Source organism: Tripterygium wilfordii, chromosome 3, assembly GCF_013401445.1.
Source record: "Tripterygium wilfordii isolate XIE 37 chromosome 3, ASM1340144v1, whole genome shotgun sequence".
Lineage (NCBI taxonomy): Eukaryota > Viridiplantae > Streptophyta > Magnoliopsida > Celastrales > Celastraceae > Tripterygium > Tripterygium wilfordii.
Window position 1 is genome coordinate 11,661,236 of NC_052234.1, and position 16,664 is coordinate 11,677,899.

At 36.7% G+C, this 16,664-nt stretch overlaps 1 protein-coding gene across 5 annotated transcripts; it reads left to right on the forward strand.

The window, feature by feature from the left end:
• The first annotated feature begins 12,318 nt into the window (after window positions 1–12,318).
• Window positions 12,319–15,983, forward strand: LOC119984859 (BEL1-like homeodomain protein 1). Of its 5 annotated transcripts, none has more exons than XM_038828999.1 (7): window positions 12,319–12,475; window positions 12,627–12,678; window positions 12,925–12,995; window positions 13,082–13,924; window positions 14,255–14,628; window positions 14,711–14,771; window positions 14,859–15,983. In XM_038828999.1, exons 4-7 carry the CDS (start codon window positions 13,127–13,129, stop codon window positions 15,669–15,671), a joined length of 2,046 nt encoding a protein of 681 aa, XP_038684927.1. In that variant the 5' UTR covers window positions 12,319–12,475; window positions 12,627–12,678; window positions 12,925–12,995; window positions 13,082–13,126; the 3' UTR covers window positions 15,672–15,983. The 5 variants fall into 5 exon arrangements, with proteins under 5 accessions (XP_038684927.1, XP_038684950.1, XP_038684942.1 ...); XM_038829022.1 differs by having other exon boundaries at window positions 12,333–12,475; window positions 12,632–12,678; XM_038829014.1 differs by having other exon boundaries at window positions 12,360–12,517.
• Window positions 15,984–16,664: the final 681 nt, after the last annotated feature.

A 16,664-nucleotide genomic window follows, 5' to 3' on the forward strand; every position in this document is an offset into this window, starting at 1 on the left:
ATTTTTAAGAGAGATTAAGGAAGCTTGGGAAAGAAACTTGCATCTTAAGAGTCATAAGTGGCTTGAATTTATAGCAAGAAAGCTTGGTGAACTTTATTTGACAAAAAGGAGCTAGTCTCTTATAAAATGTAGCTGGCTAGGCTTTTACCCGTTCTGGTTGCCTCTCTTTAGCTTAAAAAGTTCGATTCCGATCGATGTTTTTATAAACGCAATCAGAAGTCCAGGACAAAAAGTTATTGAGTTCAGTCCACAAGTGGGAGCAATTCAACTAATTGGTACCAGAGGAGTTTTTGTCCACTTTATAACTTCAGAACCAAATGCTATGTACTACTTAGCTTTCTGAGCAATAGTGCAGTAACTCCACATGAAAGGCAGCATTTGACATTGCCACAGGCTTTTCTAGTCCTCTCATGCCATTTAACCTCTGTAACCCACTTATTCCCTATTTGCTTTGAACATTTCCAGCACCAGATTGATCTAAGAAAATATGGAAACCTAATTAAGGAATCAATGGAGATGGAATTTCCAACAAAACTTAGTGCCATTGAAGTCACACCACTGATCACTGCAACACACATATATTAGTATTATAGCAGTGGATCAAAAAGTGGAGCAAAAGATGACTCATTATCAGCTTATATTTAATATAATGCTGTCTATAAACATAGTATTTAATCCAAAAAAGGACCTAAATCCAATGTTTTAAACACTTATGTTCCCCTTTGATAATTTTATTCTCTGTATGGTTGATAAGCTAAGTCAGCTATCAACTGTCTGAGTCGGATCCGACTTGACCATTACAGTTTATTCTTTCAATTGACAATCAAATTAGGTTCATGCTGTTGAGATGTTTATGGATATGAAGAGAAAGGCATTGTAGATGCTCGGACCGGGTTCTTTTTCCGGTTCCAGAAATATATGCTAATGCTGGATCGATCTAAACTTAAAACACTGAAATGGGGACTTGCTTTCAACTTTTAATTCATCCACTCTAAAATTTTACCAAATCTTAGTGCAACTTGAGCAGACTGTATGGATATAAATCAATGGCAGCCAGAAAAGCAAGCTTGAAATCTATGTGCTGCCACCAAACTCAAAATGCTAATCTTATCCACAGTTTCTTGTCTCTTAGTTGTAATGAAAAGTACACATATATTGTTAAGGTAATCAGTGAATGGTCCAGAACTCAACACAAGAGATTTGATTATGACTGAAAGATTGTTGAGAGGACTACATACTGCTAAACAGTTGGAATATGTTTTATTTTTGTCTGAAATTATTCTCTCATATATATATTATCTGTCAATTCTTTTGCTTTAGGGAATCAAATTCTGTTAAGCACAAAATCAACCATTGCCTTTTAATCTTTTTTAGGAGTTTGACATGACTGGATTTCTATGCTTCCTTTCAGTCCTTCCTTATTGATCACCACTGCTTTGTATACTGCACTACTTGGTGAAATGTTGCCCAACACTGAAAATGTAAACAAACAGAACATTTTATTTTATTTTTTTACAATTTCTCTCTCCACATATTATTTGAGGTTTGCATACATTCTGTCTGTTCCCCGACTTGGCCTATGAGTAAGGTCATCTATCAAAGCTCGAATATGCGCATAATTAATCTTGATAAAGCTTTAAGAAATTAAACTTTTCAATAATTCTTTCATTCTAATTGTCTATGATGGGACATGTAGACAAACTAATATCACAAATCCACATTGAAAAAATGGGGAAGAAAGCTGGATTTTGGGCATCATGAGATGCTTCAGATGCTAAGCCTATGATAACTTCATTTACTTTTTTCTTTTTTTTTTTCCCCTCTCTGATTTGTTTATTTATTTATTTTGTGCTAAGACCCAACAGTAAAACGACCCTGATGGGCTGATGGGCCATGTTATAAGAAAATAGGTCCACAGTCCCTGGCGGTGATTGTGGGCCAACAGCCAATGCCCCATTGTTTGTCCACATAAAGCCCATTTAAGGAGTAGAGTGTGTGGCCCATCGAAAACACAGTAGAGAATCAGAAGTCATGGGCCAGACCCAGAGTGGCAGTTGTTTGCCGATCAGTCAAATTTTGAAGTCTTGGTCGTCCTCGACATGGGTCTGTCTATTGGGTCATGCGCCATCAAAGTGCTGTCATTCATTCCTATTTGACTCTGAATCCGGATTCGGTTTGGTTTCTTGGAGAAACTCTTAACTTGGACCATGCAATAATGCACAATTAGAGGAGACTTGTGTTTGGACTCCTTCATTTGGTTCGTGGGGTCCCGTCGTTTTTCATTAAGAATTAAAGTCGTGATTGAAAATAAATATGTTTAATCCCTTAATTTTTTCAATAAAAATATGTTTTAATCCGTTTTACAAGTTTTAAATTTTTTTCCCCAAATTAAAATTAAACTGAACATGAAAATTTTAAGCTCAAAACATTTTATATCTCTTTTTATTTGAGATAAAAAAAAATACCGTTCCAAAACATATTTATTGTTTTATTTTAAAAAAAATCAACTACTGTATTTTTATTACAGCGGATTACGCAGTAATAAAAAAATTACTGTAGAACCCAACCACCCCTCTCCTCCAGGGAACACCATTCGATACAGTTAATATTATGCTTGTGATTATTCTCATCAACCATGTCAAACAAACGAATTAAAAAGGGTCACGAATGATTAGTACACGCCTCATTTACAATATAACTACATCCGCCACAGGCATAATACTTCCGCGATGAAGGAATCGTGGTTTCTCCGGTGATACGGTTGGTTCTACACTCTTAAAATGTGCTTTAAGCGAAAGTTCGCGGACGGAATCAGTGATCTTCTGTACGCAATTAACGATCTCCATTAGTATTGAAGCAATTGTTGCACAAGGTGCAATTGCTAAGATGTCTGCATTGTCTAAAGTTGCAGCATTGAGAGCAAATTTAAGGTCCTTCATACCAGCTTTTGAGTTCTCTACATGCAAATTGGCTGGGGAAAGAACAGTCATTGTTTTTATTGCAGAAGCCAATGCTTTTAATGCCTCCCCGGATTCTCTACTCATCTTTATCAATGATTCTTGAATTTCAGTTCGAATTTTCGAAGATCCCTGCAAGAATTAGTCCATGTTAATCATCTTAAAAATTCTGCATTAATGTTTTACTAAAAGATTGGGAAGAGTAGAGTAGTACTGATTCATTACTTTGGCGTCGTTGTTGATGAATCCATTGAGAGCTTCAACGCGACAAGCACATTGTCATGTGAGCGATCCAATCATCAAGTATTGCTGCCATGGATGCCTTAGCCTAAATTTTCCATGTCTAGGTTCCCATACTGCAAAATTTGCCTATAAATTCGGAGGCGTTAAAACGGTTAGCTTCTGATAGTCCGTTAGACTCAAAATGTGTTAATCAATGGTTTGCTTATCAAGGCTTCTTCAGCGGATTTTGAATTAAGGACACTTTCATATCCTTGTAATTAAATTTACACTTTCATGACATTGGAATTCCTTAAATGTAACTGATGCCGGAACAATGCGGTCAACAAGTAATTAAAACAGTTCCAAGTTCTATTTGATAAAATTGATCTTCCACATAACATCCAAAAGTACAAACAATCAAGGTTAACAGGTTGCTAACAACCTCCTGAAGTTCAGACCAACTCACCAACCAAGAAGATTCCCTTCCTGAGATACAGAGTACGACATACCAGCTAAGGACTCTGGAGATACAGCAACACCACGCCAGAAGTGACCCTAGGAGCTTCCCAAATAGACACGGTCGCAGCTGTGAACATCCACCAATATCTACTAATATCTCCGCCCTCTTTCGTTACCTCAGATAAGGCAAAAGAAAGGGTTTCCAAGTACTAGGAAAATACTAAGAACACCCCAAAAAAACAAGTAAAGACTTAAAACCCCACTACTAATAAAATAACAACAAATATACTAGCAGCTACTAATAGGCCCTTGGCATCCTTGGTCAGTAACGTAACACAAAGGGTTTCATTCAAATTATTATTTTTTCAATCGACAGAGATTTGGTGAATGAAGAACTATATATAATTCTAAGCTTTTATAAATATCCAAACTTTGATGATAACCCGGGCCGAGACAACTTATAAGAAAATAGGCCCACAAGCCCTGGAGGTGATTGTGGGCCAACAGGAGCCAATTCGTTTGTCCCCTATTGTTTGTCCACTAAGGCCCATAAAGGAGCAAAGTGTGTGGCCCAACTAAAACAAACAGTAGAGAATCAGAAGTAATGGGCCAGAGTGCCTCTTTTTGCCTCCCTCAATCTAGTCATCTATCAGTCAATTTTTTGGAGGCTTGGTCCTCCTTGACAGGAGTCGAATGGGAAAGTATGCCGCACTTCATAACACCGGATTGCAAGTATTAGAAGAAAAGAGAATTACCTGATGTAATGTAATGGGCTTGAAAAAGCCCATACATAGATAAAGAAAAAGGAACATGTAGGATACCACTCCCTCTTATGATATTGGGAATCTCATGATTGAATAAAAACTATACTCAAATGTTGTGAAAAAAAGAGCCTTGAAGTTGGCCCTCCTTATCTCTCAAATCATTGTTTCTCTACTCAAAAAGTAAAATATATTGTCACAAATGGGCCATTCATACCACAACTGAGAGACTCATTGGATCAAACATTTATGTAAATGTTTGAGAGCACTTTTAAGCAAATAGACAATACATCTTTCTTTCTTTCTTTATATATATATATATATATATATATTCTCTAGTTCGACGGACCTAAAATGCGGACTATTTTTTTAAGTGTTAAAAAGTGAAATGACAAGTGAGACTCATGATTTGGGTCCCATTTATTTACTAAAACAACAGAGATTCTTTAATCTGCACAAGAGAATTCTTATGTAAATAAATTCGAAAAATGATGTAAACTAGACGCTTTTTGATGTGTAACTAAAATTTATCGTTATATCATATGTAGCAGCCGGAATTAAATATGAATTTGAGGATTGCATGATACAAAGAAACACAACACAAGACCGACTACAAGACACACAACATGATCTTCTTGATAGTGAAGTTAAATACATCGGACGTAAGATTTTGTGTGTCTTTGCTTTCTGAAGCAGACCAGCTAATACACAAAATCATCCATTATTCCACATCAAACCTTTTTTTTTAAAAAAAAACAAGTACAATTGAATAATAAGTTGTAAGTTGACCTGATGATTCACTATACTTATATAATTGAGAGTTGATAATTAAAATCAGGCATCTTTCAATCTTCAAGCCATTTCTTTTGACTTTCTTGGTGCCTTCTATAATTTATCTTAACCAGATCAAAGGGTGCATGATGGGAATATTCCTTATAATGTAACATAACAAAGGGTTTATATGTATGTATGTTCATGAACAATTAATTAACATATGTTAGGAGTAAGCAACTACTCCATATAGTCTAATATATGTACATAATGGAAGGAAAACCGATTATAACATGAATTAAATTCCCTTTTGTGTTAATGCTGTGTGTGTGTGTGTATATATATATATATATATATTTCCAACAACTTATGTTTGGTCTAACATCATACTTATTGTGTAGGGGCAAAAGTGCCTAACTCCTTTATCTTTTAGTGTGGTGGCTCCAAACACCACCTGTGTTGTGGTGCTCCACCATCCCTCTAGGGCCAAAACAACACCAATCATGCGCCTATGGCGGCAATTTTTTTTTTTCTTTTTTACCTTCAATCTCTCTATAAGAGCTAACATGTGATCCAATGATAGAATTATAGAGGCAAAATTTATATGTCACATGTTTAATTGCTGCAAACAATCTCTTCACATTAATACGGAGTAAAATTTGTGTACATCATGCATTAATGTTTATCTCAATCCCACCCGCTACAATAGTCTTGTGGATGAGAGTTGTTTATCTTTACTTTTGATCTCTCTAACAATCTCGTATTCTAGCTATGTCAAGAAAACTCTATTTTTTTTATAACCGAAAACTCCCTTGACCCTCATATTTATCGGATAATTGGACCGACTCTAAACTGAAGTCGTGAACTCAGGAAACTCCATGTTTTACACAGTATACATAACAAAGAGATCTCTCGATCATTCAAAGTATAGACAAAGTCGGCCTAAAATATCATCTCTAGTTGTAGAACGGCATTACTGGCACATTGTTGTTAAGTATCATACCAACACTCTCGGCCTGCACTAGGTCTTACAGCAGTGCGGTGCCCATTAGAGCGTGTTTTACACGTGCCGACATCGCAGCTGTCATATTGGTTGAACTTGGAATTGAGCAGGTCGTGATGTCACAGTGGATTTTTGTTCTCTTTTTAAAGATGCTGATACAGCGTACGACTCACGTCACCATCCAATCTCGACCTTACACGCAACTCCCAAAAATATTTCTCTACACATCTGACCATTAAAATCCGTGAAGGCCGTCAATTGATCGTATGGCTTTAAAACAAACAACTGTGAAGGCCGTCACATAGCATAAAATTTTGTTAACAAATAGCAGGGGCTAAAAGCGTCATTTTCTCGAAAGAGACATAGGTGCGGACGTGGGCCAATTGACGTGACTGTAGGTAGGACAAAAACGATGGGTCACGCGGTGTAATGTGATAACACGTGTCTTAATCGTGGAGCCGACAACGACAAGCTTGAAGATATATCCCGCATTAAAAGAAAAGGAGTTGCCCAGAGACTCAGCTCTTCTGTGATTGAATACTTTCTTGACATTGTGGACACGTGGGGCCCATCTATTTGTGGAATTATATAAATTGGTGGGACCCGTTGGAGGAAAGTAAGGGCAGGGGCGAATCTTCTTCGTTAAAGTTAAAATAATAAAAAATAAAAAAAGAAGAAGAGGGGAAACGATTTTTTTCCCCCAATTTAAAGATTTTTAATTTTGAATACATATTACAAAATTTTTTACGAAAATACAAAATAGTACTTGACGCTACTACAATGAATATATTGTTGGATCCGTAGATACAATATTGTTGTTCATCTATATATGTAATATTTTTATTACTTTATAATTTAAATTTATTATGTGTAACTTTGACATTGACGGGGTGATGAAAATTGCTACTTTTTGCGTAATGTAGTTAATGATGTTGTAGTCATCGTTGCTCATAATTGGTTGGCTACATGCCATGGACATTCTTATGAGATTGGTGAGGAACATCGTCTTCCAGAGGTTACCATAGTAGTGTGGGAGTTGGGTCACCTTGAGATCGTAGATATACAGGAGGTTGAGCATGCGAACATGATCATGCTCCTGATGCTGTTGACTTCACTGTGCATCATTCACAGTTGACACAGGATGAGGGTGGTTCATCTTCTACCCCACGAACTAGGAAGATGACAAATCAATATACTTCATTCATTATAACACATTGTATACTTATAATTTTAGATAATCATTATGGTGGTTTGTATTTGTACACATAATTTGATATTGTATTATTTTAGGTACAATGATTTGTTTCACTTTTTGAGATTGATATTGGATGTTGGGTTGGTTTAATAGATTTTTTTTGGGTATAGTATGTGATGAACCGATGGTAATAAAACAAGTTAATGACATTGATCCCGTTCTAGCAGCGTCATTAACTAAAACATATTATGAGTTTTTTAAAAAAATTATTATTAAATATTAAGTGATAATCTGATATTTTAAATTTTTTAAAAATGTTAATTTCGAAAGAAACTCCGGAAAATATATCAAATTAGAGGGGAGGGGTTTGCCCTCCGTAGGGGTCTGTTTGGTTGACGCGTGTACAGTGGCCACATTTGTCTTCTACTTTTAAACGCAAAAGTCCAAATCCGAAAGTTCTACTATCTTCAGAAAAAGTGGCGTGATTTTAAGGTGGCACGTGGGATTGAACGGGTGTAGGACCCCCTCGCACGCCTAACTCTTCACCTTTAATGCTGGAGGATGACGTGGCTTTTCTTGAGCCATTAAAGGCTTAGAAAAAAACTAGCTAGAAATTCAAAATAACCAAAAACAAATTTTGTGGAAAACAAGTCTACACGGAAAGGGAGGCCCCACCATACTCACTATTCTTAACTTCGTTCATGCATTAAACCATGATTATAGAATAATAATAATAATAATCACCAGTCTAAACTCTAAACTAAAGCAAAGCAACACCCGAGCCACATTGGTGATTAGGATTCAAATTTTTCCTCCCCGTTTCAAAAACCAAAGCGAAGCACAGGAAATTATTTGAAAGTGAATTATATCTAAAGCAGTTTATTAGGTGGGTGCAAATTTTCATTTAATTGGACTAGAAATTGAGTCCTCCTTGCCTGTTGTTGTTTTTATTTATTTATTTATATATATACATGGTCATATATTAGTGAACAAAAATAAAACATATAAGCATCAAAATTCAAAAATCCAATCAATCATCTCTCCTCACGGTCAAAGATAAATTAAGATGGTTGACTATAATTAAGTTACGTACGTACTACTCTTTCTTCAGTCGAGGATATAGTTTTATATATATATATATACACACTTTATATATAATTAAACCCAAAAATCTAACTCATGCAAATTGTCAAGGGTTGCTTACAATCCACCAGATACTACAACTCTGCAAGTTTTCCTTGTACATGACCCCAACACGGCAGCCGTGGGGCCCCGTTGTTAAGTAGCTCTAAGTGATCTCGTCTATTGTGTGCGTTTGTCTATTACATTGAATCTCGTTATTACATTATTTAATTATATCGACTTTTGTTATTACGTTGTCTAATTATATATTATGACTGAATTTATTAAAAATACATAGCGCTTTCAAAAATTTTATGTCAGAAAGTGAACAAAGTAAAGCAGGATCCTAGGACAATGCATCATAATTTTTTTGAGTTATCTATTAATTATAATTTCAAAAGTATAAAAATAACATTAAAAATAAAAAAAATATATAAATATGATAAGTAATAATTATCACATGTCTTCTTATTTCAACCACAAGCATGATTTTTTACAAAAAAAGGGTCTAAATTGAATATTCAAGAGGGTCTTTTACGTAAATTACTATATAATTAGAGTTATTATATTGTGTATTTTGGCAAACTGATTATGTGTCCATTTACGTGTATTAAATATCTGCTTCATTTATTTATATACTATATTAAAACATATATGGTTTATTTAATAATTATTGGGTTGTAATTTCTGTTGATGATGAAAAAGTGACTATTAATTAAGTTTGCTGAGTTGATACACACGTGTGTATATATATATAGCTTTTGATGGCATATCCACTTAAGGCGCTCACCTTTGAATCTCTCTCCTTTCCCGTTTCTGATGAAACATACACACAATTAAATTCTTTGTAGGCATGAAATCGCATGCTTTTTCAATGTTCTTTGATATGATGTTATTATATATCCTATGAAAGTATGACACCTAAAAGGAAGTTATTCCATCTGCATGCCCTACTGTCCGTCACCATCATCATCATCAAACCCACAAAAATTTGGGGTCGGTTATATAAAAAATCGATGGGAATCCATTATGTGTATTTATTTTTGTCGTTTATTTTTATATAGGATCATACTTTTCATCAACTCTTATTAAATTCAAATAATGACCCTATGTTCCAAGTGTCTACCTTAATCTTATACTCATATATGGACTAGCTTATTTACCCCCATCCGTTCATAACAGAGGAACCCTTGCCTATGTCCTACCGCATCCAAACTTCGATGCATGCGTTGCTTATGGAGTATGCCCCTAGCATACCCTTGCTCATTTATCACTATACCCGAGATTCGATGTAGCGTATTGCTATTGAGGTATGCCTGTGCAACCCTCGCTCATTTATTACTACATCCGAGTTTTGATGCAATGCGTCGCATATAGAGAATGCCTCAATAAATTTCTCATTTTGACTGATGTTCATAAGTTTATCAAAATTTTACGCTTGCTCCCAACATGCTCATCCTTTATTCAGGTTTGAGACTAAGTGTAAGTGGAGGCAGAGTCCCCATATATCCTTGACCATTCCGTTAAAAAATTATAAAAATATCACATCACAATACGCATTACGCAATATCTCAATATTTAAAATTTGAATATGTGATCATTAATTATTACCTTTTGACTATAAGGAATGAATGGGGTTAGTGTTTCATATGATATAATACATAGATTAATTAGATGTACGAAATGAACCATTGAGGAGTGATGCAGTACGAATCGATTGGATAGTTTATGATTAAGCCAACATAATTTGAAATCCATCAAGAAAATTGAGAGAAACCTCAAAAATATTATTAATTCATCAATATTGCTCTTTTGCCAAAAAAACTATAACTCTATAGGTACTAAAAATAAAGAAACTCTAATAAAATTAAAAATATTAATTTGACTGAAATTCCTATTAACTACTAAAACTCCTAATAATTCTATTAGAATTAAATTTGTAATAAAGAAAGGAAAGGAGTAACTAAACTAACACTCCTAAAGAGAACCCTAAAATCTTGTCCTACACCAAGCAGACAAAAACATCACTTGCTATATATGTGCAACATATCATGAGTGGAAAGTATTGGGTTGATTAAGGAAGCTAATAGCGACTTAATCTAGGATTTAGTTACTGAATTGTAAGCTATATACACGCATATATATACACATGTACACAAACACACGTTATTGGTTTCTATGAAAAATCCACTAAAAGTGAAAAGCCATTTACAAGTCAATATCATGATCAGTGCAATTAATTTTCTCTAAACTCCATGACAGATATACCACGCGCAGGAACCAAATAGTCAGCATATTTTCAAAATCAAATCAGTAAATTGAAAACGCCACTCTCCCACCTAAATCAACTATATATAGTATTAATTTCAACATCAATTAATTAAGTTAATCACTTTGATATAATTGACTGGCCGGCTAGGCATTCAAAATACAGGCAAGGTAATTATCTAAAAAAGATTCCTGAAAGTTCTCAAAATGGAGAATCTAAGAAGACATAATAACATTGATGTGCATGCGTTGCTATGTTTACATAGACCTTGAAGCTTGGGAGTTGGAACAAGCTGAATTGATGTCCCTAGCTTTTGGACAATAGTTCTAGCTATTAACATCACAATGCTGAACAACTTATCATTCTTTACCATCGTTGTTACCATGATGTTGACAGACGATTTAATTAATTACTCATTAGACAATCAGTATATATATATATATATATATGGTTGGAAATAAGATAGATTCTAGTTGAGATTAATTAATTACAATTAAATTTATTTTACATTTTTAGTTCATTTTTTTTTAATTAATTCGATCAAGAACAAATATTAGATATCGATCACAGCTAGCTGGTCTTATTGGTATTGTACAAGCAATTAAAACAAATTAGTGATAAGTCCAATCTGAGCTAGCTGGCTGGCTGGCTATTCTTTATTTTTTTGTTCTTTATTTCGATTCATTCCCAACCGACACTAGTAAAGGTTTACTAGAAAAGCAAAAAAATAATTTTAGAAATATATATATATATATATATATATATATAATTTTAATTTTAATGTGATTAGGCGATTAGCAGCCAGGTATTTAATTAGTGTGATTAATTAAAGTAGGTGTGTGTTATTAGTTATATATGGTGGTTGGTCTTGTCTTGTGTGTTCCCTTACCCAAATTTAATTGCTTTATTATCTACAAAAGTCCAGCATCAATCCAACCACATAAAATCTCAAAAAAAAAAAAGAAAAAAGAATCACAATAAATTTTTTTTAAAAAATGATAGGAAAAAGACAAGCACATATTTAATACGACAAAATATTGGGACCCACCCCCTCTCTACCCAAATACACAGTTGTTCTTCATCATCATCATCACCATCATCTACAACATTTTTTTTTAAGGAAAAAGAAGCATTCTCTTGGTGGAAGAAGACGTTTCCTCGTTTTTCAGCTGTTTGTGAGATCTTCTTCTGACACAAACTCTCAACTTTATTATATTAATTATCTTATATGACAGAAACACAAACACACACACACTTAAGGGGGATCTAAAAGGGTTTTTTCTTTGTTATTTCTGCATCAAATGATTTGCAGAGCTAATAATAATAATAATAATAAGGGCCTGGGACTAGGAGGGTCAAATCAGACAAGTTCCCTACTGCGCGCTACTTTCCTTGCATGTTTTTGGTCTATTCCAAGGTACAATTCACTCAAAACCTAACCCGGCCGGAACTGGGTTTTTACAGTATTTATTTTAATTTTTTAGAATTTAAAGAAATGATATGGATAATGACAAGAGGAGGTAGGGGTAGTGAATAAAGATGGGTATCTTTTTCTCAACCTTTTAAACCACATCTCTGTCTTCAGTCTTCACTTATTTTTTGCTCTTTTCAGTGGTAACACTAGCTAAGAGAGATTGTTGCAGAGAGATTTCCTTTCTTTCTCTTATAAAAGTCATAAACCCCATAGATAGATATATCTAGATCATGCATAGACAGGTCTGTTTGGTACTTGTGTCTTCATCTATCTTACCCTTAACTGTATACTTCTCTCCGTCTCTCTCTCTATGTTTGTGTGTGTGTCTGTTCTTTAATTTCATAGATGTTGGTAGGGGTCATTGTAAGTGATATTCTTCCTTTTCCTTTGCAGTGCAGATGATGTTCATGAAGCACGTGCACCATCAGATTTGCCATCACAACAGGTACCCATTAATATAAACTATCACCATAATCGCCTCTCTCTCTCTATATGTATATATAAACACCTACACTCCTTATTCCTCCTCCTCTTTTCCACCATAGTATGACCAAAATGATCGTCCTATTCGAATTAATCGGTAAATGATCTCATGGACTTGATTTTGCAAGCAAACTTGTTCGATCTTTCATTGCTACATATATATATCAATCTTGTTTAATTTGGTACTGTGTTTTACTGCAATTTACAGGATTTCTTTGAGAAGACCAGCTATTACTGTGAACACTTGTTTAATGGGTTGATCGCTCGCTTGCTCATAAGGTATGTCAGTGTTTGGTTGTTATATGATTGTGATTTCTGGATTTGATGTATGTGAAGGCTAATAGTCTAACGTGGTCTCTTTTCAGCGCAAGAAAATTTCGTTGAAATTGAAATTAAGCATAGAGAGAGAGATGGCGACGTACTTTCATGGGAATTCCGAAATTCTAGGCGGAGATGGACTTCAAACCCTTGTCCTCATGAACCCTTCTTACGTCCAATACCACCACGACGCTCCTCCTCCTCAACCACCGCCGCAGCAGCAGCAGCAGCCACCGCACTCCAATCTCGTCTTCCTCAACTCCGCCGCCAACAACCTCTCTTCGCCGCCGCCTCAGCTCTCCCACTTGCCTCCTCACCAACAATTCGTCGGCATCCCCTTACCTAACTCCACCTCCTCAACCGCACCTTCTCAGAACCCTAACGATATTTCCGCTTTACACGGACTGATACCGCGTCTGCACTACAACCTCTTCAACAGTATCGACCACCACGCTCCCACCCCGCGTGACACTCCACGCGCCCAACAGGGATTGTCCTTAACTCTCTCTTCTCAACAGCAGCCGGGTTATGGGTCCCAGCAGGCAGAGGCAGCGTCGGGCGGGTCGGCGTCATCTGGATCGGGGGTGACAAACGGGGTATCTGGTCTTCAGGGTGTGTTGTTGAGCTCCAAGTACTTGAAGGCCGCACAGGAGTTGCTCGATGAAGTGGTTAATGTCAACGGTAATGGAACTAAGAGCGAATTGTTGCCGAGGAAAAGTAATGGGTCTGGTAGTGGTACTACTAAGGTGGCCGGAGAATCTTCCGCTGCTGGGAGTGGAGACGGGTCGGGTGGTGGGGAAGCGGGTGAGAAAAACAGGGCGGAGCTTACCACGGCCGAGAGGCAAGAATTTCAGATGAAGAAAGCAAAGCTTGTGAACATGCTTGATGAGGTATGTCCGTATGTGTTCATATATTGCGAATTCGTTGTGATTTTTTTGTGGGTAATTAAAGTTCATCATCTCAAGTAAAATAATGGATTGGATTTGGATTCGATCGGTCTCCATCAAGAACATACTCTGTAATTCTGGTCAGCTGTTCCTTTCATGCAGAGTAAAAAATTGTTTAAAGTGATTTTCAATCAATTCTGCTTTTGGGTCATTATTACAATCTGATTCATAGTGAAGTCTTCAATTCAGAAAGATATGAATTTAATTCTGCTTTTGATTATTCACGATTTCAAACATCTTTTGAGGATTTGTTGAATCTTTTTGCTTATGAAGGTGGAGCAGAGGTACAGGCAGTACCATCACCAGATGCAGATAGTGATATCTTCATTTGAGCACGCAACAGGGATTGGGTCTGCAAAGACATACACAGCTCTTGCACTGCAAACAATCTCCAAGCAATTCCGGTGCCTGAAAGATGCAATTACAAGCCAAATTCGAGCGGCTAACAAGAGCTTGGGAGAAGAAGATAGCTCTACAGGAAAGATTGAGGGTTCGAGGCTTAAATTCGTTGATCACCACCTTCGACGACAACGTGCACTTCAGCACTTGGGAATGATTCAGCACAATGCTTGGAGACCCCAAAGAGGATTGCCTGAAAGATCCGTCTCTGTTCTTCGCGCTTGGCTGTTCGAGCACTTTCTCCACCCGTAAGCACCTTCATTTCTTTCATTCAATGTTTCAATTTCTTCTGGAAATTGTTTTGTGACAGTCTTCAAATTCTGGGTTCAGCTACCCAAAGGATTCAGACAAGCACATGCTCGCTAAACAAACTGGGCTCACTCGGAGTCAGGTACATAATAATTCAATTTTTTTCTCAGCTTCATCACATCGTAAGGGTGGAGATTGTTCATATTGACATGTTTATGTAACAACGCAGGTGTCCAATTGGTTCATAAATGCTCGAGTTCGTCTTTGGAAGCCAATGGTGGAAGAAATGTACTTGGAGGAAATCAAGGAACATGAACAGAATGGCGGTTCAGACGATAAAACAAGCAAGAGCGAACGCAACGAAGATTCAGCATCCAAGTCCACTGTTCAGCAAGCGAAGTGTTCAGCCACAGTAAACCAAACGATAAGTCTCAAATCCAAGGACAATTCTACAAACCAGAATGCTCCTGCAATTTCAATGTCCGCGGCTTTATCGTCTCCTGTGGGAGGAAATGTTCGGAACCAGTCTGGATTCTCCTTCATTGGGTTAACGGAGTTGGATGATGTCACACAAGGAAGTCCAAAGAAACCCAGAACCAATGAAATGATCCAATCCCCAACTGGTGTTCCAGGTGAGGTAAACAATGAACATGTCTCAATGAAATTTGGCAATGAGAGGCAGGGCAGAGATGGTTACCTCTTCATGGGTGGCCAAAACAACTTCATTGGAGAATTCGGGCAATACTCGATCGGGGAGATTGGAAGGTTCGATTCAGAGCAATTCACGCCAAGATTTTCAGGCAATGGGGTTTCTCTAACACTTGGCCTTCCTCACTGTGAAAACCTCTCTCTATCTGCAGCCCACCAACCTTTCCTCCCTAACCAGAACAATCAGCTGGGAAGAGTCGTCGACATGGGGGAACCCAATGAATTTGGAGCCATTAACAGTACCACGCCTCACTCCTCGGCCGCATATGAGGACATGGAAATGCAGAACAGAAAGAGGTTTGTAGCACAATTGTTGCCAGACTTTGTGGCCTAATAACCAAGTATGACAATGAATAAGTCAAGGAGGTATCCGTTGCTTCCTGCAACTCGCTCTCACTATGCTCTCTGTACTAAATGGAGCAAGCAAAACGCATGCAGTGTAAAGAAAGAATTACATAGTATAGGTTTATATACATTGCATAGAACCATTTCAGATTTTAGATAGCATAGGATTTGATAGCATATTATTGAGGATTGTATATTATTTTTGTAAGTTTTCAGGGTGGGATAGATGGATTGATGTCAAAAGGATTAGTATTTGGAATATACCAATGCCAATATATATTGATTGTGGGTTAATTATGCATATCATCTCCATAACATGTTATCCCCGATAGTGTGATGTGTGTCTGTGTCGGCTAAGTTATTTTCTGCTGCAAGAACCCTAATGTATCAAGGAAAAGTTACATAGACAAGTGAGTATTATGCATTCAAACTCGTGAAGCTAGATTTTGTTGCAGAGACAAAATAAGGAGATATCTTACGCAGGATTCTTGGCATACCATATTACACAACTATGCTACAAGCGTCCGTCTTCCCCAACGCAATAGAAGCACCGCTGCCAATACACACAACACACTCGTATTAGCACAGGTTACATTAAGAATCATCACTTTATGGAATAAAAAGGGGCTCTCTTCCGATAAAGGCAACGATATTATACCTTTAAAAAACTGCTTTTCCCATTCCTTAAACTTCAAACCATAAGTTAGAATACACTTCCATGCAGCATTCGAGTCGCAAAAAGAAACATCTACTCACCAATGGCTCAAAATGGGTTTGAGTTATCCTTGATCAGCCCTTCTACCGACCCATGGGTGTCCTGCTCTGGGACATCCTCAACTTGGTTCCCATTCCCACACTTAATGAGCCTAAGTTTAACGTTTTCATTAGAATTGGTTACTTGAATCTAGCCTCAAGATGCCATACCTTCATAGCAGAAACCTTTTAACTCTAACGGGCGTAGAGCACCCAATACGGAACATTT